The sequence below is a fragment of the Lygodium microphyllum genome, chromosome 2, assembly GCF_053477565.2.
Source record: "Lygodium microphyllum isolate KBCC chromosome 2, Lygodium_microphyllum_v1.1.10, whole genome shotgun sequence".
NCBI lineage: Eukaryota > Viridiplantae > Streptophyta > Polypodiopsida > Schizaeales > Lygodiaceae > Lygodium > Lygodium microphyllum.
This window is the reverse complement of record NC_141136.1, coordinates 12,585,222-12,612,369: the sequence shown is the minus strand read 5'-3', so window position 1 is coordinate 12,612,369 and position 27,148 is coordinate 12,585,222. Positions and strand designations below refer to the sequence as shown.

General features: G+C 42.0%; 1 protein-coding gene across 2 annotated transcripts in view; it reads right to left on the bottom strand.

The window, feature by feature from the left end:
* Window positions 1-27,148, bottom strand: part of LOC148039488 (c-Myc-binding protein) — a 130,670-nt gene that overhangs the window by 33,121 nt on the left and 70,401 nt on the right. For both annotated transcript variants that reach the window (XM_087691133.1, XM_087691141.1), the window contains exon 3: window positions 12,183-12,231. In XM_087691133.1, coding sequence (XP_087547259.1) covers window positions 12,183-12,231 — 49 coding nt within the window. The remainder of the gene's footprint in view (window positions 1-12,182; window positions 12,232-27,148) is intronic.

The following is a 27,148-nucleotide window of genomic DNA, read 5'->3' as shown; positions in this document are numbered from 1 at the left end:
TCGTTGTTCGACCTGTGCTTGTATTAACTCTTCCAACAAGTCCTTGCTCTCGTTAATGGGCTTGACTGTTACGTCAGCACCTTCCTTGCCTTCCCCTCGAGGTTTGCTGAGGTCACCCTTGCTAAAGGTCGTGACTATCCTCACACCCGGTAGTGTCAAGTGTATCCTCTGAGCTACATAGTCAGCCTCACACTTGGTAGCCTTTTTGAAGGGCCTTCCTAGGAGGATTTCCTTTCCACCATTCTCGCTATTGGGAGGAACATAGAACAGGAGTGGCAAGCTTTCTGTTTCAATTGTTACAAGGATTCTGCACTTTTCTAGAAGTGCTTGTGAGTGTTCCCCGTAAGGATTAAGAGTTGCATCAGTCGGTGTGAGCTCTGGTTGGTCTAGTAGGGTCCATGATTCATAGGTCAAGATATTAAAATCTGCTCCTTCATCAATTAGAGCATCAATAGTATGCTCTCTTTTCGCGGTGACTTTGACCCTAAGATAAGCAGGTGGTACTATGTCTTCATCTTCCGGGTCTTGGCTTGTAAATTTAAGCCTTCTGACAGATGCCCTTGAGTTCTCGACTACACGACCAGATGTGGATTCTCCACTGCTGTCTTGGATCGTCAGTGCAGTGCTATTCAAGGTACATCTCTCGTCAAGAGTGTCATGTCTAGTCATCTTCGCATTTGTAGCTTGCTGAAGTTGCATTTTGCTCTGACTAGACACGGTTTGAACACAATGTCTTTGTGTTCTCGTGGTGTGGCCTTTTTGCCCTTGATGGCTAGATTGGCCCATTGATGTTCTAGGGTCTCTATTTCTCTATGTTCGGATATGGGCTTTTGGTTGCTCTATTGCAAGTGAGACTCCATGCTGGTGTAGAGCCATTACTTCACTAGGGTCCAATTTGGAAGACCTGTCACTGCGCGCGTTTTCTCTCCAACCTACTCGGGGGAGGTGCAGAGGGGGCAGAGCCTCCTCTGCGGGGGTCCGGGGGGGGGAGGGGGGGCAGTCCCCCCTGGCCCGCAGGGCCGTTACGGTAAAAGCCATGCACAATTTGGAGGACCGTTTATAGCTAAATTTTGAACTACTTGCTCTAAGTTTCAGCCTAGTGATGGATCTGTGATGTGCCTTTAGCTCTACGTGGTCTTGGGTCAACTTTGGGGTTTAGATGCGTCAGAATTCGTGTTCAAAATACCTGTCCGATTTTGACAGTTTTTGGTCCGATTCTAAGATGTCCGATTTTCAGAAGTCCGATTATCAGAATCGGACGTCCGATTTTAGGTTGGTCCGATCGGTCTAGTGGTCCGATTTTGGTCACGTCCAATTTTGGGAGTCGGATCAAAAAGTGGTCTAATTTTCAAAGTGGTCCGATTCTGGGAATCGGATCGAACAGGGTGGTCCGATTCTGGTAGGTCCGATTCTGAGCTGGTCCGATTCTGGGACTCGGATGGCCTGGTCCGATTCTGAGTGGTCCGCTTATGGATTGGTCCGAGTGTCTGAGTGTCCGAGTCGGACGGGTTGGTCCGAGCATCCGAGTCGGACGGGTTGGTCCGAGCCAGAGTGGTCCGAGTGCCACGTGGCACGTCCGATCGGGCTAGTCCGATTCTGGGAATTGGACCAGACTGGTCCGACTCACTCTCAGTCGGACGGTCCGATTCTGGGAATCGGACCACTGTGAGTTGATCCGACTGCGTCGGCGGCGGGCGTGATTCCCGCGCGTTTGACCCCTCCTTACTGTCTACTGCACACAATCACCACAGACTTCCTAGATCTGATTAGAGCACTTATTGGGAAGCACCAGACTCACCTGGAGCAGCACGAATCGCTGTCGCCTAGAAATCGGGGTAGCACTTCCTCGTCCTGTGAACCAGAAGCTCTCTCTCTCTCTCTCTCTCTCTCTCTCTCTCTCTCTCTCTCACACACACACACACACAAGGCCAACCAAGGAAATGAGGTCTGTCCTGGCCTCCCAGGCCTCTTAAGGTCCTTTCCCAGCGCTGCAGAACCTTACAGCTAGTTCCCTGTCCATGTCTCACCCAGAAACTTGAATCTGGTCCCTTGTTTCCCTGTTTTAGCATGTTATACAATAACAAAAAACCCTACTGTTTGCTTGTTTTTTTCTTTGTTTTTTTCCTATCCTAAATGCATCCAAATCACAAAATAAATACCTATACTACTCCATTCCACAACATAAATCTCAAGAAAGCAAAAAACCTACTTGCCAAGGAGATCGAATACCCTCTTCAACCCCCTCGCTTCCTACCTATCTACCTCAAGCACCGGTTCGGGGAAAACCCTACTCCAATGCTCGATTCGAAGCGTGCAAGCGCTCAAGGCTTAAATCCGTTGGTCTCGGCAATGGAACCAAAATGTGGGAGCTTTCACTCAACTGCCGAGACCCTCGGACTGCTTATTGTTTCAAGCGTTCCAAGCCGAGCACTAATGGCTACCTCTCACATAGCCGACGCGCAATGCCTACCTTACGGGTGTAGTGAGCTTACCTTGATGCCGTTCGAGTTACCTCCTCTCCCGCACACTCCGATAGCTCCACGATCCAAGTGCAAGCTTCAAGCAAGCTTGATCCTCCCGCTCCAAGCTCCAAGCTCCATTGCCGCGAGCAAGACAAGACAAGAGAAGAGAAGAGAAGAGAAGAAGAGAGGAGAAGATGGAGAGCTTCTCCTCCCCGGTCCCTCACCCTCACACTCTCACACTCCCTCTCTCAAGCACAAGCTCAAGCAAGCAAGAACAAGAAGAAGAAGAAGAAGAAGAAGAGGAGAGCTACTTTTGGCCACACACAAGAATGAGCTTCTCATTCACTTTTCAACTTTATATACAAAACCCTAAATCCCTTTTGGGCGGTCATTCCCTTTTCCCCTTTTTACATGGCCGGCCATAGCCTAGGCCCTTTTTCCCATTGTCCTTCTATCTTCCTAGCTTCCTGTCCACCGTCCGTCTACATTTACAAATTGCACGGGTGAGAGCCCGGCGCTCTTTTAGAAGATTTCAAGGTGCGCCTTTTTATTTTAAAATGTGTCTTTCCCCTTTTGCCTTTGCCTTGGACTTTTAAGGTTGTCCTTGCGCTTTTGGCATTTTCTCCTTTTCTTTCTTCAATTGGGCTACCTTTTTTCCGCCTTTGCCCTGCGTCTTTTCCACTTCCCTTTGCTTTCTTCATGTTGGGGTTAACATGTGACCTATTAGGGAGGGGGTGTGTTTAATCCCCTCCTTATTCTGTATTCCTGCCCAACACGCTTCATTTCAATGCGACTGGCTCGATTTTGGAAAAGACGAACTATTACTCACTCTTTGGGGTTATTACTAAAAGCCATCAACAGCTGCCCTATCACTATAATCAGGAAAGTACTTCACTTTGTACGCAAATTTCTTATATTTGCTTTCCAATTCCAGTGTATTAATGGAGGGGAAAGGGAGAGAGGGAGTAATTGAGGGTTCTAATTCTGGGGACCACCCTATGGTAGATCCCCATGAAACGGAGATACAAGAAAAACAATGAGAAGAATTTTTTGCCACACGAGAACAATTTGATGATTTAACTGCTCGTGTGCAAGCACAGGGGGTTCAAATGGAATTTTTAACTCAAATACTCACGGAAATAAAATCTCAATTAACCTTATTACTAGAAAGGGATAAAAATAAGCTAGAAACCTCGGATATTCCATCTTCATTGAAAGATTTGGATGTGACTATGCGAGATCCTAAAGAACCCCACCAAAAGTTGAGGGATAATCGAGTGTTAAAAGATATGAAACCCCCTCAATTTCACGGGGAGGAAAAAGACAGAAATAAAGATACTATCATTAATTTTCTCCAAAAATCGGAGGATTTGCACAAACTTAAAAATACTCCACCACATCTCCAAGCACTGGAGGCCAGTTTAACTTTGGAGCCAAAGGCGTATAAATGGTGGCGAACTTTAAAGGAGGCAAATAAAATACTTGAAACTTGGGCTCAATTTGAATCGGTCTTTTTGAAAGAATTCCTTCCTGAAAATGAAATGGAAAGAAATTGGGAAGATTCGGATTATGTCAGACAAAAGGGAAGACCCTTGTTGACATATCTGGAGAAATATCGTGAGATAATCCTCAAATTGGAAGGAATAGATGAATTTCAAAAGACAAGAGGATTCATTAGCGGACTAGATAAGGCCTGTAAAAAGGAAGTGAAAAGGAGTTTACCTAAGACACTTGAAGAGGCAATTAAATTTGCATTAATCAATGAAGATAGTATGCGTCCAGGTACACTCACTAGTCTCACTGATACGGAGCCCAAGGCTAAGGAATTGGAAATCTCAAATTTTATAAGCAAATTTAAAAGGAAAATGCCATTTCTTAAGGGCAAGAAACAACCCTTTGAAAAGAAACAATATGTAAGGCCAAAGTTAAGTCAAGATGACTTTGATAAGGCCAAAAAAGAAAAGTTGTGTTTCAATTGCCTATCCCCTAACCATGCTGCCTGGAATTGCCCTCAAAGGAAAAAGGGGGAAGATAAAGGAAAGAATATGGACAAGGGCAAGGGAAAAGAAAAACAAATCCATGTAGTGCAAACCCTGAAATTAAAGGGGTATGAAAAGTATAAATCTTTAGAGGTTTTGCACAAGGATGTACAACACAGGTGTTGTATGTCAACTTCTATGTAGCAACCTACTTTTGGGCCACATGATTTAGTTAGAGTGCATGGATTGATAGGTGGAAAGAGGGTTAGAGTCATGATTGATGACTCTGCTACCCACAATTTCATAAATTATGCACTTGTCAAAAATTTGAAACTTCCCCAACAAAAGAGTGGGCATCAATATGTTGTTCGTATGGTGCAAGGTCAAGATGATAAAATATGGGATACAATGGTATCTAATTTGGAAATTGAGATCCAAGGATATAAAGATAAACTTGATTTCCAAATTATGAATATGAAAAGAGCCAATATTGCTTTAGGGAGGGAGTGGCTATGGGGATTGGAACCATCCTTAAAACGTAGTTATCATCATAATACACTGGAATTTGAAAGGGATGGTAAGACTTTTGTGATTCAAGGTGAACATGAAGTATCTGATAATCCTTTGTTGTGTTCCACTGAAGTTCAGAAGCTGATAAAGAAGGAAGCTTGTGAGGTATATATGTTAAGGTCTCTTCCTGTACAAAACACTTTTACTTTCTGTGATATAAAGCAACAATTTTCTTATGTTTGTGAGTTGAATGTAAGTAATGAATTAAGTGGTTTGTTAGATGAATTTAAAGATGTGTTTCCTTCTGATTTACCAAGTGGCCTTCCACCAGATAGGGGTGATATAAATCACCCAATTGACACAAATAAGGATACACACCCTATTTCTAAACCACCTTATAAGTTAAGTGAAACACAGCACCAAGAAGTTGAAAGACAAATTAAGGATTACCTTGATAAAGGGTTTATACAACCCGGCAATTCACCTTGGGCTTCGCCAATTTTATTGGTAAAGAAAAAAGATGATTCTATGAGACTTTGTGTTGATTATAGAGCACTTAACAAGATAACAGTGAAAAATAAATTTCCTATGCCCAGAATGGAAGATCTTTTTGATCAATTACAAGGGGCAAAATTCTTCACAAAGATAGACTTGAGATCAGGCTATCACCAAGTAAGAATTAAGGCACAGGATGTTCCTAAGACAGCATTTCGTACTAGATATGGGCATTTTGATTTTTTGGTGATGCCTTTAGGCCTCACTAATGCACCAGCTACTTTTATGAAGCTGATGAATAGTGTGTTACGGCCCTATCGAGGACATTTTGTAGTAGTCTTCTTGGATGATATCTTGATCTTTAGTAAATCAAGAGAAGAACATTTGGAACACTTACGATTAGTATTCCAATTGTTAAGAACACATTCCCTTTATGCAAAAAAAACTAAATGTGAATTCTTCGCACAAGAGGTCAAATATTTGGGGCATATTATCTCGAAAGAGGGAATCAACATGGATCCAGAAAAAGTAAGGGCAATTATTAAATGGCCATCTCCAAGGAACCTAGAAGGGCTGCAGATCTTCCTAGGATTATCTGGATTTTATCGTAGATTCATTCGAGATCATGCCAAAATAGCTGTTCCAATGACAGACCAACTTAAAGGGAAAGGGAAGAGCTTTAATTGGGGAACTGACCAAAATGAAAGTTTTCAAAAAACTTAAGGTAGCTATTGCTGCAACTCCAGTACTATTAATTGTGGATCCCAATAAACCATTTGTGGTTGAAGCTGATGCCAGTGATAAGGCGATAGGCACGGTCTTATTACAAGAAGGTCGACCAGTTGCTTTTGAAAGCAAGAAATTAGACCGTGCAAAACGGAATTATTCTGTTTATGAGAGGGAGCTGTATGCAATAGTACATGCAATGAAGAAATGAAGGCACTATTTGTAAGGTGCCAAACTTTTGATCTTGTCAGATCATGAAAGCATTAAGTGGCTTAATGACCAACCGGATCTACAAGGGCGTAAAGCCAGATGGGCCAAACTCCTCCAAGAGTTCGACTATGAGATAAGGTATAGAAAAGGAAGTATAATATAGTGGCTGATGCACTCAGCAGAATGCCCATCATAAATGAATTGAGTTTTACTCAGTTCACTTTCGATTTGCTTGAATCCTTAAAAGGGAAATCCTAGGTTGATCCGGCATATTCCAACATATGGGAAGCAATAGAAAATAGGGATCCAAATGAAGGGCCTCCATTGAGGAAGGAATATCTGAGGATGTTCAACAAGGAAATGGAGCATCAGGGGTTGCTCAAATGAGATTCAAGTGGAAGAATTTTACCATTGATAATGGTTATTTACTCTACAAGGGTAGGATATGTGTCCCGAAAGATGAAGAAATAAGGCGCCAAATACTCTTTGAGTGTCATGATACCCCTAGCGCGGGACATCCAGGAGTTAATAAGACTTATTGTCTTATTAAAAGGCAATTCTATTGGCCTAGAATGAATAAGGACGTCCTTGACTATGTGGTCAAATGTAATAAATGCCAAGTTAATAAAGCTGAAAGATTGAAAATGGGAGGACTTCTCCACCCATTAGAGATTCCTTCGGAAAAATGGGAGAGTATCTCCATGGACTTTATTGTTGCATTACCCAGAACACAGAGAGGACACGACTTTGTGTGGGTGATTGTGGATAGGTTAACCAAAATGGCTAGGTTTATTCCAACTTCAACTGATGTTAAAACACCAGAATTGGCTAGATTGTTCGTAGAGAACATATACCGATTGTATGGCCTTCCAGCAAATATAGTTTCTGATCAGGATAGAAAATTTGATAGTCAATTTTGACATGCGGTATTTAGGAAGTTGGATACTAAACTTAGAATGAGTACGGCGGACCACCCGCAAACTGATGGGCAAACTGAAAGGATTAACCAAATCCTTGAAGATATGCTTAAGGCATATGTAAGTAAAAGGCAAACTAATTGGGAAGAGTATCTACCGATAGCAGAGTTTGCATGTAATAGTGCCAAGCACTCTTCCACTGGATATAGTCCATTTATGCTAATGTATGGGTTTCAGCCCAGAGCTCCTCATGCAGTGGGACTGCATAAGGAAAAGGTTCAGGCAGCCAAGGACTTTTTGGAGGATATGAATAATATGTTAAAATTTTCTCAAGAAAATATTAAGAAAGCTCAAAATCGAGCTAGAGCTTATGCAGATCCTCATCGAAGAGACATCTCCTTTGAAGAAGGGAAATTGGTCTATCTTAAAGTGCCTGAACAAACTAAAACCATGAAAACAGGACAATGTCCAAAGCTTTCACCTAGGTATTCTGGTTCTTTTACAATACTTAAAAAGGTGGGAGAACAGGCTTACAAGCTCCAACTACCTGTTGGTAGTAAAATACATCCAGTTTTTCATATAAGTAAGTTAAGGAGGAAGCCGAGTGATTTGGATAATTTGATCTTAAATGATAACATTGAGGAGCTATTAGATGACCAATCTAATTCACACGAACCAGAAAGAATATTAAATGTTCGTAACAGATGAATAAGGAATACTATTTATCAAGAATGTTTGGTCAAATGGAAAGATTGTTCAAAAGAAAGCTCAACATGGGAGCAAGTAAGTACCCTAAGGAAAAGGTTTCCCAATTTACAGTTGGACCTTCCAAGTATCGTTTTCGAGGACAAAACCGATTCTTAAGGGAAAGGAAATGTTACATTAATACGGTATTTATGGGAGACAGGCACGAGGGATGACCGTCCGGGGGCCTTGGGCACCCAAATGGGGTCTAGGGAAGCCTAGAGAGTAAGAGAGTCCAAGAATAGTATGACTCACCTGAAGTGGACGGCTGGCAGAGGAAACGGGGAGAGAGGTGCCAGCACTTATCTAGGCGAGGTTGGGAGGAGAAACGGAACACTCATGCCATTGTTTTCAAGAGCTCGTTAGTCTGGTTAACACACCACACACATACACACACACTTTTATCATCCTTAGGCACTTATCCTAGTCAGTGTAAGGAATTGGCTTGCTAGTTTTATGAATGACTTGGGTTTAAAACTCTCTTTAGCATTTCCTATCTGTCACTTAATCGGCCGCTTCCTCTATATTCCTTGTGTATTTTCAAAACACTTTTCCAACAAAAAAAAAAAAAAAAAAAAACACAACAAACACAGTCCATTGTTGTATCCATCCGCCTTTGTAGGACTTGGTAGGCCCTTCGCCAGCCGACATGCACCCTTGGTCCGATGCCTTGGCCTCTCTAGGGTGATCACTTGGGCTCCCTTAGTAAGATACCATCGCCTCTGTAGTTTTGGTAGACCACTGGGCAGCTGACGTGCACCCTTTGTCCGATGCCCTGGCTACTTTGAGGTGGGACACCTTGGGGTGAATCAAAATTTAGGTTGGCCTACTTTTCTAGCCGTATTTTGAGCCTGAGAGGGGCTGTTGTGCTACGAAATGCACTTAGTCACTTAAACAGCCCCAAAACATGCTTATTTTAGGCTTATTTTAGCCAAAACCCTAAAATGGGGAGTGGATCGAGAGAGTTAGGTGGGAGAGGATCTAGAACCCTGATTCTCTATAAATTGGCAGCCAATCCTCCACTCTTCCCTTGATCTCGTTTTTGCAGATTTCAGATGTTTCAGCTTGCTGCCCACACCCCGTTCACGGAGGACATCTCAGCCGAAGCTGTCCATTGCTGTCTCCATCAGTTGGTGCCTGATTTCCAGCCCTCTTCATGCAGTTTGGAGCTGATTTTAGTCAGGCGACTGCTGTTCCTGTGTAGACCTGCTGCCGTACAGCCTACCACATCATCAGTCCTGCTACCTACGTTTTCAGTCTCTCTCTCTCTTGCAAGCTGTCCTGCCTGCGTTTTTTGTCTTTCTCTCACCTGCTGCCTACGTTTTTAGTCTTTCTCTCTCCTCATTGTTGTTTGCATCAGATCTAGCTTCCCACTACTGCGTTTGCTAGTGTTCGACATCCAGAGGTTGCCTTGCTGCAATTCGAGATCTGTTCAGAGTACGACACACTCTCCAACTCATTACCCCTGCCTGATCCTTGAGATACAGGACTTCGAGGTTCAATATTCATTCACTGCATAGTGTGTTTACTGCATGAGCATCATATTATTAAGTAGTTATATCACTTCATTTATTCACTATGTTCATTGTCTCTGAGTTACTCTAACCCTAGCTGTGTTCTTTTATCAGTCTGTGCTTTGTCGTACGGTTTCTGTTTATGTTTCTGTGTTAGGGTATTTCTTAATAGCTCGTCATACTCCAAGACTAATAGGACAAGCTTCTCCCAAAGAAAAAGTCTCTTGGGTCCTTGATGTTAGAGGGTTGATCTAAAACACATCAAACCTTGAAGATGGAAATTAAGTCAAGCGAATCATTGCCATATACTCTAAAGAGATAGTCCTCCTAAGGGATGCAAGCTCATCCCTCATGTCCTCTTTGTCAATGTGATCCTTCGTGGAAGGAGAGTCATCAACACTAAGCATCCAAAGATTCTTCTCAAGAGAAATCCAATGAGTGAAAGTCCTTTTATGATACAAAGATGCACGCTTAGACCATACTTCCGCCATTGTCTTCGACTTCTAAACATGCACTAGGACGAAATCCTATAAGCTCATAAAAAGGAAGGATCAGGCTAGAGAATTGAGCCAATCCCAAAGGGCCGCACGATCCACTGTTGTTCCCACACAGGGATCCTCCACCAGTAGATAGAGAATAGGCAGGGTAACAAGCTCCCAAAAATCGAAGGTGTCAAGTATGAATTCCACCTTACACAGCCAAAGCCAATAGTTAGAATCATTTAGCTAGTCCTCTTTAAATAAAGAAGGGAGAACATGCACCTGAACCAATGGTGCCAATGAGGCAATTTAAAGCCAATAGAACGGGCTCTATGAGAGACATGGAGAGAGGGAGGAGGAGAAGGAGAATTGTGATCCAAACGGTGAGACCGTACAAGAGCACTCAGAGACCTCCGTTCTTCACGATGATCCTACCTTCATTTAGAAGAGTGATAAGACATCTCCTCCTCAGAATCATCAAAGCCATTGAACTGGTGATAAGACATCTTCAACACCTGCAAACGGTGGAAGTTAGCTGCACTTGCGTGAAGGGAGGATTGTAGATGTCCCGTGTGACTGGTATGGATCAGTGGAATGCAGAAAATCTGTGTTTCCAACAAGGAGCAGATGGCTGAAAATATGAGTTTTCAGCCTGGGGGTATCCTATCAATGGGGTAACTCCGTGTACTCACTTTGGCGATGATACCATATGAGAGTGTGCAACGGAAGAGAACCACAACACGGAGAGAAAGAGAAAGAAAGACAACAAGAGATGAAGGAAATAAATCTAGACTGACTGATGAAGAATGCTGAATAGAAAGGAGTGGACTGATCAATCCCTGCATGCAACCCAAGGCATCGGTGAGGGCACTGGATCAGGCTGAAATGATGACAACAACACCGATGGTGACGGTGGTGCAGACGGTGATGCAAATGCAGAGTATGCATCCTGCTGTCCACATCAGTGACAAAGAGGACTGCAGCCGCTTGAAGTGATCTGCCCAGCCACTAACTCAGCTATAAATAGCTGAAAACCATGAAAACTGGCTGACAAGCTGTCTGGAGGCCTTAAAAATCTGGCCGACCTGCATTAAGCGCAGTCTGCAGCAGCTGAACAGTGTGTAAATGCTGATATGGCACTCTTGGGGCAGTCGGAAGGTGGCAGGGGATGGAAACTGACTGACACAGCTAAGAAAAACACAATTGGAGGTTCTATGTCTTCATCAAAGACTGTGACATGGCTCACGACCAAGAGATGACAGACCAACATACAGAAATAAGGCAAGCTAACATCATCATTTTTGTTTCTATATCAGTTCCTACTATTGTTTGTTAAACCATGATTAGACATACCATGGATCACTTGTCCCATTGGTGATTTTGGCCTCTGGGAGACATTAATGTGACTTTCTTTCTTTCTTTGTTCCCCTCCTCTAGCTTATGCCATCCCCCTCCCCCCCCTTCTCCTGCTCCCTCTGCCCCCATCTTTCCCCACCAGCTTGTTTTACAAGGTAGTTATACATAATAGTGGTCCCAGCAACAAGCTACTCCATGATACATATAGATATATCTCTGCTCTGTATAAGTTTGCCCAGGGTTACCCCAATACAACCTGTCAAAATCTCAAACTGGATTACTGCAGATGCCTTGAACTCCTTCCAACCTGTTGCAATATCCTTGAAAGAGGCCCCTTGGTTACCTCAATCTCATTGTGATTGTATGATGCCTATTATAAGCTGCAAGAGGTGAGTGTTTATTAGTTGGCTGGGCCAGATCTAGCTGCTTGCAAAGCTGACTTGCTGTGGAACAATCTGACTCAAGATCTTTTCAGTCAGTTGCGTTGAAACAATTCACACTGTGGCAAACACATGTTCAATGGTGGCATGGTCACCTCTCAAGGCCCATTTTTATCTTCCAAGGAGATTTGTCAGCAGCCACACATTCCAAGTTTTGGCATATAATGACTTACATACCCCCCTCTTTTGGTGGACTCAACATCATTTCATCGGAGATAATTGAATTATTGCCGCAGTCCAACTTGGAACATGTGAAATCTGAGATTGGGAATGACTTGCAGTTGATAAACAATTTTATCACTAGTAAAATGCATTAAGCAACGTCTGTATTGGCTCAAACAGAGACTTACTCTATTGCTGAAGGAGGTTTGTCATTCTCCTCATAAAGAGCAACCAGCACTGCCAATTGACACAACAATATATATCTTCAATGTGTCAAACTTACAAGAAAGTGCTAGTGGGTTGTGTACACCTACCACATATCATACAAAATATTTATTCCAGATATCAAGATAATTAAACTTCATTAGGTTCTCGTAACATTCTATTAATGATCTATAGCAACATGATTCTATGAATGCTTTTACATTTCATGGAGATAAAAGATCACTTATTTCCACAATCTGGTAGTGTGGTTTTTAAATGTGTGTACAAGACAGTGAAGGTTTAAATGAGACAAGGATCTCTTTGAGTTATTAAGCAACATAGTTATTCCTGATACCAAACAATAAGAGACCATTTCTTTCCTATATCATGATTTATAAGGCACCTCTAATCAGTATCTAATAGGGAATCTCTCTGAAATGTATCATAATGTTGGCTATTCAGCTGTTTATTTTCCCTAAGACAAAATAAGATATTAACATTTTATTGCACTGAGCTGTGGGCTACACAACACCATAATGGATTGGTAGTCGAGCTCTTCTCACATACCAAAGACATGGCCCCTATTGCCATACTGTTTCATAGAGCCATATGTGAACGGCTCCAGCAGAGTTGCACTACTATTACTACTGGTCTACACAAGGATGGACATCTCATTCTACTCAGTCACTACATGAAAATATACCACAAGACAAAATAAGATATTAACATTTTTTTGCACTGAGCTGTGGCCTACACAACACAATAAAGGATTATTAGTCGAGCTCTTCTCACATGCCAGAGACACAATGGCCCCCTATTGCTATACCGTTTAATAGAGCCATATATGAAGGGCGGCTCCAGCAGAGCTGCACTACTGTTACTACTGTTCTACACAAGGATGGAAATCTCATTCTACTCAGTCACTACATGAAAATATACACACATTGGATCTTGTCCGCCCCCCCCCCCCCCTTTCTCTCTCTCTTTTACGTAATAGGTAGTTATGTTAATTATGAAAAAAATATAAGATTACATGATGGAAAAATGCAAGATGACTCTAGGCCATCGTGCATAACCTCAACTCTCTTTTACAAGCAACATATGAAAGGGACACCTAGGAGTACAAAATCAGGGCAGGTGCACTGAAGAGACTGCCTGATGTGCCAAGGGACCAAATCCTCTGCAGACAAGGTATCAACATGCTGAATAAGATCAAGCTGCCAGTGAAGAAGTCCTTTAAACTTGGCCACATAATTCTATATGCCCAAGGTAACATAAAAAAGGAATGCATTGTGTGTGACCAAATATGCCAGCAGCCCCAGAATCTGAGAAAGTGAAATAGAATCTTCATGTGAGGTTGCAGTGGACCGTGATGCTTAGGCTTACCAAAAACCCAATCAAAAGGATGCATCCTGATGCCCACCACAGCATGCCAAATGTCAGAAAGGAGAAGCCAAATTTTCTCAGCAAGAGGACGAGATAAATCGGTGACGGGAAGACTCCATAGCAATAGTACGGAAGAATCAGTGGCCATTGAAAATACCCCAGCAGTGAAGGGACGAGGCAAGGGGAAGGCCACCCACCAACATGCGCCAAATGAACAACTTGCATTTGAATGGTGTCTTGTTATACCATCCTTCCATCATTGTTAGCTTCCACCAAAATTTGGATTTGTGCAATCCCCAAAGCGCATTAGCTTTAATGGTCAACCATGAATGATCTTTGAAAATGAGGTGGTAAATCTGATTAACTGAAGAAGATTGGAGATTCAAGAGGCCTTGTATTAATTACTAAAGAAGTACAAGAGTCACAAACAGGCTAAAAGACAACAAAGGAATGAAAAAAACTCTCATGTGCCACAAGATTAAATCATCCAAGGGGGGAATGCTTGCATATTGCATGATATCAAGCTACTAGTGAAGGAGACCTTGTAGTCAAGCAAAATGACTTTGCATACCAAAATGGGAATAAAAAATAAAGGCATTCTGAGTGGTTCAGTTATGCCAACAACCCCAAAAGTGCAAGAAGAGAAACACAATCTTGTGTGTGGCTGCACAAGATCTCAAAATTTAGGCCTGTCAAACCACCCATTGCAAGATACAAAATATGTTCCACCACACTGCCAAATCTCAAATAGAAGGAACCAAATCTTTCTCGCTGATGGGCAAGAGATAAACCTGTGGCAAGAAGACTCCACAGCTGTAGTGCAAAAGAAGCAAGACCATTAGAGATATTCTATCAAGAAAGAGCTGAAGTAAGGAGGAGCCCCCCTCTCTCTCTCTCTCTGTTTTTTTTTTTCATAAAGAAGTTTAATTTAATGTATAGAAATATTTCTATCAGGCGTTCTTGCCAACCAAGCACAATCATAGGCTTTTCGAAATATATCGGGCCTTCACGCCAACCGGATATAAATGACAAGAGTTGTACCGAGGCCAAACGGCTAACAAAAGAGCAGAAGACATGAACGAAACTCTCTAAAAGCTATCAAGCAAGAATCTGCAGGAACAAAGGAAGGGGATCGTCAAGATGGCACAACACGGGTAGAGTGAACAATGTCCATGCATGGAGTAGATACCTCTTCAATAATAAGGCCGGCTGAAATCATAGAAGAAATCTACCATAATAGTAAGCCTCGCACTCGTCTCACATGGCCACAGATACCTGAGGCTGAATCAAATATAAAGGCAATTCTAGTCCACCAAATGTGCCAAAGAGCAATCCATTGCATGAAGTAAAAGAGGCAAGAATGATGAGACTACAACCTCGCCGAAGAAGGCAACTTGCCAAGGACCCAAGTATGGACCACCATTCTTTGCCCTATCAACGAGCTCCACACTCTGGAAATGAAGTCCCAAACCTATTTGGCAACCGGGCAAGAAATAAAAGATGAACCGATGTCTCATCACAAGTAGTAAAAAAGATGCATTTGCCCTGGGATATCTTTTGGGCCGGCACATTGCCTGTGGGGAGACCCCCCAATGAGAAGCCTCCAAAGAAAAACTTTTCCTTGATAGGTTAGCTTTGACTTCCATAACTGAAGCACGATCCCTCCACTTAGCTACACTATCATGAATTTACCAATCTTTGTTAGCTTTTTCAATAATCCATTTCTTATCCTCCACCATTTTGTGGTAAATTTGATTGGCTGATTGCTTCAAAAAATCCTAGGGTTGCATAAAAGCCTAATCCAAGCATGGCGATAAGGATAAACGAGCAATCAAGGGAGAGTGCCTCTAAAGGCAATCCTCCAAGGTCGACCAAAGTAACCTATAGCCTCTCAGAATTTAGAAGTACTAGCGAATGCCATGAAAAGAATAAACTCTCGCCTGACCTGGGATAATAGCATCTTGGATCTTCTTTAGGTCCAATCTGGCCATCCTATTAAATTTAGCCCTTTGCAATTACTTGTCAAGTAAGTCAAGCAGTCTAAAAGTAGCCAACACCTCTCTTTGCAAAGCATTCATTTCTTCTCTAAAGTCTCGAGAACGCCATATAGTAAGGTGAAGAGAGTCATGTCATAATGCAATCAAGTGGGCAAGAAGAATAGACTTAGAAGTTTTAAACGGTGGGGTGAAATTCACGATATTCCACCATGAGGCCTCAAAAGTAATACATCTATAGGAAATGCTCACATCCTTCATAAAAAACCTCCTCAATCACTCCCCCATCTCTCTCTCTCTCTCTCTCTCTCTCTCTCTCTCTCTCTCTCATTGGACGATGTGACACGTGACTTTAAGGACCCAAGGAGATTACAAGTGATGGATGTAGACACATGCAAGGTATCAGCTCATATGGGAGGAGATAGCACACACGTTAGAGCTAGGGCCATGGCATCATCTCATTTGAGATGAGAAAGTAGCCAAGATTTTAAGCATTGTGCAAATGCATCGAACAATATAGTATGCTTAATAATTATAATATTTATTTATTTTTCAAACTTAATATTTCAAAACATGGAGAAAATTATAGTCTTGAAAATGTAAAGTAATGGAGACAAGATTGAGGGTTAAATATGGGCAAACCCCTCCGTCCCCCCAAAGCAATGTATTTTTACTCAATCCAAGTCCCTTAAGAAATAGCTCAATTACAATCAACCTGAGAGTGAAGAGAAGTAGTTCTCGCTCTCATAAGATCATGTAAAGATATACATACACCCAGATATCACTTACTATGCAATGAAAATAAGACATTTTCTTTACAAGATGTAAATAGAAAGAGGAAAAATCAACCTTTCTACATTGTTGATCAACAATACATCAACATGGCTTGGTTTTTATTCTTGAAATGAAAGAAGAGATCAAGAAGGAAGGGTTGTAATGAATTTACAAGCTTGTTGTCCTATAAAATAGCAATGAAAGAAGAGGGAATATAGAGATATTCAATAGTGGAGGAGTGAAGGGTGATGATGTAGATGGATGAGACTAACTTTAGGCTATCAACAGTTGTTGTACAAGAATTTACAACCAAGAAAACTAATGTAGAATGAGGAAAAATGAGCTCTCTTTATAGGAAAAAGAGAAAAGCCAGTGCAAAAAGGGAAAGTGAAGTAACACAAGACAAGTGTTTAGCCACATGTCATAAGGTGTAACAAGCGGTAAGACATTTGAAAGCTTGTGTGATAAGTATCATGGCACTTGTATCTCCTCTATGGGTTTCTTTTTTGGACTATACTATTAAGAATAGAAACAACCAACTTTGGTAAGCACTACAATACACAAAACTTACTATTTTTAAAGCATCATCCTTATTTTTAAGACTAGCATTTTTAGACTAATCTAAGGCTCCTAAAATTTAGGAATCCCCTGAAATTTAGGTACTCCCTCCCTCCCCTCCACAAAATGGGTGTCATGTTAAAGCTCTTTATGAGTACATTACAAAAATAGTGCTAAAATCTTCATAAGAGTCCATACATAGATATATGCATTTTAAGCTTTTAGCCTACACATGCACAAAGTACAAACATTTCATGATCATGTCATCTTGTTGATTATAACTTTTGTTTTGGCAGATCTAGCATACACTTCAAGGCATTAATCTTTTCTATATGCAAGTATGACCCTGATATGCTTGAATTCCAGTCATGGACACCCAATGAGATAATATAGACGAAAGTGCGTACTATCCTTTCTTTAGCCCACCGCATGGGTCCACCATAACTTGTGACCACTCTTCAATGGCCAGCTCTAATGCACTTCTCTTTATAACTAGTAAGTGCAAAGGAAAGAAATTTAGTAAACAATTAAATATGCAAAATAATAGAATGGATACAACTTCTTTTCTTGTTGCGTTATGACGCATTGACCACTTCCAACCCACTACCTTTAGTATAATGGATTATAACCTAGGCTCCATCGAGACAATAAAACTAATTAGATAGATGATTCACTATCCCCCCCCTCATATGCAAAATAATAGAATGGATACAAATTATATTCCTATTGTTATTATGACATATTGATCCGCTTCTAGCCCACTGGCTTCAATACAATGGATTATAACCTAAGCTCCATTGAGACAATGAAACTATTTAGATGCTTCACTATCTCCCCCCTACTCGATTGGCATTGATCATATCATACCTACTTATCCCTCAATATATCCACTTCATCACACCCATACATACCAACCATGGCCCATCACCCATACCTAGCCCACCACCTTTCACTTCACACATGAACCGGTCAAAACATATAGTCACCATCTCTACAATGGTCTCACCCACTTTAGTACTCCCATAGCAAACCTCTTACTTCCATCCTACACTCACCCTCCAGAGCTTTCCATACTCCACAAACATTGTGGGATGCAATTAGCCTAGGATCCAAAATAGATGGTATGATGGCGAGTGCAAAGAGTTGTAGAAACACCTCCAAGCTCAAAGAGAGCTAGGTTATATACCTCAAACAGATAAGGACCCTCACTCGCTTTAAAAAGCAAGCATATATGCAAATATAATACTAGGATTTGTACCACCTATACATGACCAAAGATGTAGCCGCAACATAGTGCAAAATACAAAAGCCAGCCCGTACCCATAGAAGACCCATGTGGAGATACTCTAAAGTTTGCAAAAAAAAACACAAAGAATACAACCCTAGGGAAGATGCTGGGGGATCCAGTGCCAGGAGGACCAGGTAGTGATCAGACAGAGTGGTGCCAGCCATTTGCCCTATGTAGCCTCCGCAAGAGGATCCCCACTCTCCTACATAGAACCTGTCCAACCGCTCCAGCAAGACTCCGCCTAACCCTCTGTATCCCCACGAGAAGTCCAACGACCTTTCCCTCCTGTGAAAAGCCGTGTCTCTCCAAGCATCGTGAGCTCCTACTGCCAGTAGGAAGACCTTCCATACCCCCTGCTTCTCCGTAGCCATGCCTTGGTAGTTTCTGCCTCTACCCTGTCGGTCCTCTGTTGGACCAAGAGGGGACATAGCAGAGACACAGAGAGAGAGGTCGAGCTGGAGTGAGCGTGAGAGTGTGACAACTGGAGAGTGTAAGCAAAGTGAAAGGTGTGAGTCGATCAGAGTGTACCAACAATGTGTTGCTTCACAAAGAATACAATGTATTTATACTTAGGGCACGTAAAGGGTGTGTTCACATGTACAATGTGCGTGTACTATACATGGAGGTTACCGAGCCTTTATATCCCAACAACCTCCCACTTAAAGGTCCGATATGAACCTCTAGCTAACCAACTCCCACTAGTCGAATGCAATGCTCGTGCTGAGCTTTGCTTAGACTTTTAATGAGAACATCTGCAGGGTTATCTTGTGTTTTAATCTTGGTCAATGTGATTTGACCATCTTCCAGAATCTGTCTGATGAAGTGATATCGCACATCTATATGCTTTGTGCGTGAATGATACATGGCATTCTTAGCCAGATACACAGCACTCTGGCTATCACATCCCAAAACTGCAGTACCCATAGACATGCTGAGATCATCTGCAAGTCTGCTCAACCATATAGCTTCCTTAGAAGCTTCAGTATAGCTGATATGTATTCAGCCTCAGTGGTACTCAGTGCAACAATGTTCTGCAACCTAGAAATACCAAGAAATAGCCCCACCAGCAACTGTAAAGACATACCCGCTGGTGGACCTACGAGTGTCCAAGTCACCTGCCATGTCTGCATCACAATAACCCTGCAAACTAAGTGCACCCTGCCCATAGCAAATACTTTTCTTTGTGTACCCTTAAGGTATCGAAGAATACACTTGACAGCCTCCCAATGTGCTTTGCCAAGATTTGATATAAACCTGCCAACAACTCCCACTACATGAGCAATGTCTGGATGAGTAGCAACCAAAGCACACATAAGAGAGCCACAAGTTGATGCATAAAGAACTCCCATTCATAGCATTTGCTTCCACGTCATCTTTTGGGCTGTAGCCTGTTGGCTTTACTAAGCTTGAGATAAGGAGGTAAGGGTACCCCAAAGGCTTAGCTTCAGCCATGTTAAATCTGTCCAGTATCTTTCCAATGTACTTTTCTTGAGATAAACTCAGCAATTTCTACATTCTATCTCTACGAATCCTCATGCCCAAAATATGCTCTGCATTCCCCAAATCTTTCATGGAGAAAGATGATTTCAGTTGATTTTTGAGAGCATCCAAGCTAGTCTTTCTTTTCCCAACTAACAATATATCATCCACATACAAAACAAGTATGATGGAGCTGCCATCTGTATCCTTTTTCATGTACAAGCAATGATCTGCATGGCTGCGTGCAAACTCATGAGATAGCATAAAAGTGTCAAAATTTTTGTACCACTGCCGTGGTGCTTGCTTCAGCCCATATAGGCTGTGTTTTAGTTTACACACATTTTCCCTTTTCCAGGAACTACAAAGCCTTCAGGCTGTTTCATGTAGATTTCCTCATCAATGTCACCATGCAAGAAAGCTATTTTTACATCCATTTGATACAGCTCTAAGTCCAAAATAGCAGTAAGAGCAAAAAGCACACGTAAAGTGGTCATCTTCACAACAAGTGAGAAGAACTCTTGGAAGTCAATCCCTTCCTTTTGTGCATACCCTTTGGCAACTAGCCTTGCCTTGTACTTGGGTTTCCCATCAACTATCTTTACTTTGTACACCCATTTGTTTGGAAGTGGCTTCCTTCCCTTGGGTAGTGACACAAGATCCCAAGTCTCATTTGCATATAGAGATTTTATCTCTTCCTACATAGCTAGCTCCCACTTACTGCTGAACTCACATGACTTGGCCTCTTTGTATGTAAGAGGCTCACCCTCATCTCTAAGCATCACATAATGCAAGGAGGGGTCAAACCTATGTGGTTGCCTTCTTACGCGTGTAGACCTGTGTACCCAATGATCAACATTTTCAGGAATTGGGTCTACATCTGGAGGTATATTATTTTCAGCATTTATTGACTCCTATAAGCCATTTTCAGCATGCTGTTCATGCTGTACATCACCTTCATTTTCATTTCCAGCACCTGCATTTTCATAATCAGCAAGCCTATCTTGCTGTCCATAACCTCCTTGTGCTTCTATTTACTGTCCATCATCATCTAGTTCAAAAATAACCGGCTGATCATCAGTTTCAGCCTGTGGTACAACAGCTTGAGGCTCATTTTCTGAAATAATGGGTAGCTGCAAACTCTGAAACTTCACCTTTTTCAGATCTTCATTAGAGGCTAAAGTGGCTTTCAGCAATTTTGCCTCATTGAACACAACATTACGGCTGCGAATGATTTTCTTGGACTGAGGTAACCACACTCTGTAGCCAAATTCACCCTCATCACCATAGCCCATGAAAATGCCTCTAGTGGATTTTGGGTCAAGTTTATTCCTCAGCTCATTCCTAACATGTACGAAAGCATCACAGCCAAATATGCATAAATGGTCATATGAGGCTCATTTGCCAGACTAAACCTCCTCAGGAATGTCATTATTTAAGGAGAGCAGTTGCAAATATGAACCGCAGTTTGGAGTGCCTCTCCCCAAAATGCATGAGGGAGATTAGCAGTGGACAGCATGCACTGCACTCTTTCACATAAAGTCTTGTGATATCTTTCAGCCACCCATTTGAAAAAGGGTTGTAAGCTCCCTCTTAACACCATGCAAGTCACAAAAGGACTTGAATTCAGTCAATGTGAACTCACCCCCATTATCAATTCTCAAGCATTTCAGTTTTCTACCTGTCTGAGTCGTCACAAATGCATGAAAAGTTTTAAAAACAGCAAGACTTTTCTTTTTCAGCAAGTACACCCAAATCTTCTTGGAACAATCATCTATAATGGAGATAAAATATGCAGCACCACCCAACGATTTCACAAGCATACTACATACATTAGAATGCACTAAGTCCAAGACATTGGACTTACTAGAGACACCAAAGTAAAAGGAATTTTTTATTTGCTTTCTAAACTGATACTCGTTACAAAAGTCAAGTTTAGAGTCTTTTCCATCAACCCTCTTCAGAGAGGTGAGGACATTAAGTCCTTTTTGGCTCATATGGCCTAATCTCTTATGCCATAACTCCAAGTGGCTACAAATTTCAGCAACTGAAAGAAACTTGCCATTTAAGGCTTTGCAGTGCAAACAATACAAAGTGTCCTCCTTGGTTCCTTTTGCAATCAGCATGGACCCCTTTTTCACTTTCCACAAACCACCACCAAACAGTGTGGCGTAGCCATGCAAGTCAAGCTAACCAACAGATAGTAAACTCTTTTTAATACCAGGCACATATCTGACATCTTTTAACACAAGCTCTTAACCATTGTCTAAAGACAAGTGTACTGTGTCAATCCCATCAATGCTGCAAGCATGATTTTTTCCAAGATACACCTTTCCATAACTGCCTGCATTGAACATAGCAAAACACTCCAAGCAAGGAGTTACATGGAAAGAGGCACCAAAGTCTACAATCCAAGTCTGAGTGACACCATCATCAACTGACAAGAGTGCATCAATCACATCAGCCTTGGTAATCTGCATATCCTACATATGACATACAAGGGCATCATAATCAGTTGCACATAATACATCAGCCTCTATATCTAAAAGCTCCTCTATGACCACACTAGAGACCACATTGGCCTTTTCTTTGCCTTTGGTTGTCTCCGATGCATCTGTCTTTTCTTCCTTCTTCTTTTTATCTCCTGCATTCTTCTTTCTCTCTTATTCCTTGTTGTAGTACATAATACATCAGTCTCTGTATCTAAAAGCTCCTCTATGACCACACTAGAGGCCACATTGGCCTTTTCTTTGCCTTTGGTTGTCTCCGATGCATCTGTCTTTTCTTCCTTCTTCTTTTTATCTCCTGCATTCTTCTTTCTCTCATATTCCTTCTTGTAGTACCTACAATCAGGTTTCTTGTGGTCCTTCCGACCACACTGATAGCAAGTAATGTCACTCTTTTCCTTTCCTTTGCTCTTGCTCCTGTTTCTGTGTCCTGCATTTGCATTTTTCTTTTCAACCCTGCCTCTTACATTGTAAGCTGAGTTGATGCCTTCTCCACTAGGCATACGTCTAATTTCGTCATTCAAAATAGAACCCCTCACCCCATCATATGAGAGATTGGGTTTATTGTTGAGTGAAACCACCAAGGTGTCCCATGAGTCCAGTAGTGTCATGATCAAAAAGATCGCCCTCAACTTATCATCAAAGTTCAAATTTGCATCTTTGAGCTGATTTAGAATCCTTGTAAATACACTCAAGTGCTCAGCTGCAGGCTTTGACTCATCCAGTCCCATATTCACCAACTTGCGCATTAAATGCACCTGATTAACAAGTCTGGTGATCTCATAAGTAGTTTTTAGCTTCTCCCATATTGCATAGCCTATGTCTAAAACCTTAATGTCTGTCAAAATGTCATCAATGGCACCCATCTTTAAGTCAGCCACCACAGCCTTTTTATTCACTCTGGCCTAATCTACATCAGACATTAGTGCGGGTTTATCTTCCTGCAAAGCATCCTCACAATCCTTTAGGAACAAAATGCCTTGCATACGGTCTTTCCAAAGGTCAAATCCATGACCATCAAACCGTTTAATCTCCAAACTCTTGATGTCTGAACTGGAAGAAGTTGCAGTCATTTTATCACGGACACAGGAGTAAATGCACTAATCTGCAAAAGTACAAGCTGAACCAGCAAAATGCGCTGTTGTTCTTTCTCAACCAGAAATAAATCTCTACTGTTTGTACATGAACCAGCCACCAAACGGGTAAAAATGCAGAAATTTACCAAATTCTGCGCAGATCCCCAAAATTTCAAGTCCAAAATTGCATAAATGTCAACCAATCTAACCCGGCTAAGCAAAACTTTGCCAATACATGGAAAGCCCCAAATTTTTGGGATCTAATGTCAAGAAATTTTGCCCAAAGGAGCCAAAATCCGACAAATTTGGCAAAATCCCCAAGTTAATTGAGGTCACCGCTCGCAATGTCAGCAATTTCTGACACGAAAGTCATTGTCAGGTGTAGATGAGATCAAATCTGGGAAAAGCCCCAAATTTTCTAGCCACATTTGCACAGATTTTGAAACTGTGCTTCCATGCGTGAATTCTATCAAGGAAGAGGATAAAGAGATTTAAAGAAAAATGAATTTTTGATTTTAAAAAACGACCAAAGGGGGTCCGTTGACCCACGGTCCCGTCACGTCACGACTAACGCAGCACCTGTAGTAGCTGGGTCGTTTGCCGGTCATCGCTTGCCTGTCTACAGTTTGCCACGATGGTCCCTGGTCCCCTTCGTCACGACACAACGCCTCCTAGCAATCACGTTTGTCGCCTCGAGTCCTGCCCACGCGCAATAACAGGAGCTTGGTCCACGCCGTTGCCCACTCGCGAACAGCTACCGCCCAGTCCACGTTCCCGTCGACCTGCAGTCGCCCAACTGTCACGTCTTTTGCCTGCCATCAGCCCCGTCAGCTGATCCCGTCAGGTCAAACCAGACTTGCGTGCACAACCTATGCTTTGATACCAATTGTTGGACCAAGAGGAGGCACAGCAGAGAGAGAGAGGTCGAGTTGGAGTGAGCGTGAGAGTAGAGTAGAGTAGAGTAGTTTATTATTGTCCAACAGAAGGCCAAATTATGACACATGGGACCTTTCCAAATATATAATGATTCTCCTTCCCCATGGTAAGAAATGGTAGCTACGGTGAAAGAACAATCTACGCAGCGTAGTTCTCCCGAAAGCATAACATACTAACTTCGATATAGGAGTAGTGGTCACAAACTGGTGAAGTAGCCCCTGTAAAGGGATATAAGGGATATCAAAGTCAGCCTGTATGTGTGCATATGCTGGGCATGTCATAATCATGTGCTCCTCTGATTCTACACTTTGTAGTCCACACAGCTTGCATAGCCTCATCTCTCTTGCCTGTCCATTCCATGCATCTGTCTCGATCAATAAAGTGTGTGATCGAGTTCGAAGTCATGCAATACTCCATCTAAATACCACTGAGAGCGGGTTGGCTATGTATGGCAGCGTGTGTGCCTCTGCCTGCATGTAGAATTCCCAACATGAAGGATAGATATGCATACTGTAATAAGCAAGTTTACCATTTGCTCCCTTGCTTTGATGTTTTACTTGATACACTCGTAAGAGGTCTCATTGAAATGTGTCCATGCATATATCTTCGGATGCCATATTTAGATATCTATCCACTTCCCACCCTTTAAACCATTTTCGCATATCCAAAACCCATCCTGTTGAAAGCACTTTACATTTCCACATTTTCAGTGGGCGTGTGCTAGCATCCCATGCCCGTTTGGGGAGCCTACTGTCATCCATTTGACGTACTCGAGTGGTATAACTCAGTACTCGGATCATAGCATGTACCTCAATTGGCCGACAGCCAATTTCTAAAAGCATAAGTACATATGGTGTGGTGCTTTTGATGCCCAAATGTCTACGAATAAAAGCTTTTTGCAACTTCTCAATGTCGTTCCATGCAGATGAGGAGATACTCTCCCCCCCAACACTTCCGCTCCATATAATGCCGTCTGTAGAACATATGCATCAAAAATCATACAACGTATTTTCCAATATTTAGGATTTGTACGGCTGCAGTCGTTTTCAAAGTAATAATACTTGCTTTTTCCTACCGCTAACCGCCGCTCCACACATGTATGCCATCTGTAGTCTGCAGGTAACTCAATCCCCAAGTATTACTACCTCTATAGACTATCCCGCATAATGTACTTTTGGTGGGGTCTTTGATTGCGTGGTGCACACAGCCATTAGCTTTGTTTTTTATACATTCACCGTCAAACCACTATCTTGACAGAACCGTTCAAGAATCCCCATGAACTGCTGCATACGTTCCCCAGTATATATAAAGAAGATCACATCATCTGCATACCACAGGAGCAAGATGACAAACATACCAATATGCGGGCTTTTGGCTTCCTCTTCATTCATAGCCGTGAGAAGTATTTCCTCTAGCTTATCAATGCATAAACCAAATAACATAGGGGAGAGCGGGCAACCTTGTTTGACTCCCATATTACTCTCAAATACTTGTGGCAACCCATTGTGACCTCTGAGGCGGCACACCGCTCGTTGATATATCTTGTAAATTTTCATAAATAGATCACTTGGGACCCCTAATTCTTACATTCATTGCCATAAGCCAACCCTTGGTACGGTGTCAAAAGCCTTCTTAAAATCCACAAAACAGCAATACAAGGTTGCTCCCTCAAGCCAACTCTCATCCATAAGCACACGTAAAGTAACCAAATGGTCTATGGTGTTATGACCAGGGCGAAATCCTGCTTGTCCATAAGCTCGTTTGTTATTACTTTCTGCCCATTTACTCAATTGCATTTCCAGGATAGTGCTGAATAGCTTTGCCTTGGCTGAACTGACCATAATCGTCTGGTAATTTGTGAGTAAATTGCGATCTCCTCCCTTATACAATGGTTGTATCCAATTCTCCTACCATTCTTGGGGAAAACCATATGCAAAAGCATGATGTATCACATGCAACATAAACAGTTTCGTCTCCTTTGTTGTCCATTTCAACATCTCCGCATTCAATTGCAAAGTATCACATGCTTTTCCATTAGCCATCTTGTTAAGGGCTGCCTCCAATGTTTCTAAAGTGAACAGAGCACTAAATGGCTGCGTATGTACATCACATTTGATGGGTTGTACCCCTTTATGCATGTAAAGTTCTGTAACATACGATAGCATGTCAACATCTGTAAAATCCTGCATAACCTTTGACCGTTTGGTATGCAATTTTCTCCATGCTTGCCTTGGACATTTCTCAAACTCCCTAGCATCTTCACTTTCCTTGGCCACTACATATTGTCGTCGCTTTTTACGCGTAAGAGCATTATATCGTTTTTTCCGCCTCACTTCGTTCTTGTCCCTTAGATGGGATTTTCAATTTTCTACGTGCAGCCTTACATTAATCATCAAACCATTTCTTACATAGCAATCCTTTGACATTTTTGTGACTGCTCTTTGGTTTCCCAAAAACCTCTATAGCCGTATTTAACATTGCATCTCTCAGATAAGCTCATGTGCTCCTAGTAAGATTGCTCATAAGACTATCCAAGTGACCAGCATATGCTTGTTTCTTGTCTACATCAATACGGAATGCACCAGTACTTACTATGTCCCCTACATGTTCTACATGGTGCCAAATATCAAGTGTCAAGCCCAAAGCTATAAGATCTGATTCTGGATGTTTTTCACTGATCATGCATAAATCATTCATGTGTACCATTGCATAGTCTACCACACTCGAACCTCCACTGGCTGAGTAGCACATGTATCCTTCAGCATCGGGGAAACAATTCATACCATTCAATATCGGCATGTGCAAACCATTAACCATATCCATCAAAGCACGTCCATGAGCGTTAATGTCTGTATCCTCAGATTGTCTACACCAACGTGCATCTACATCCACAACCTCTTCCTTGTCTAACTCATCACGCGTTATGGGCTGAAATTGCATACGTCCAATACGCGC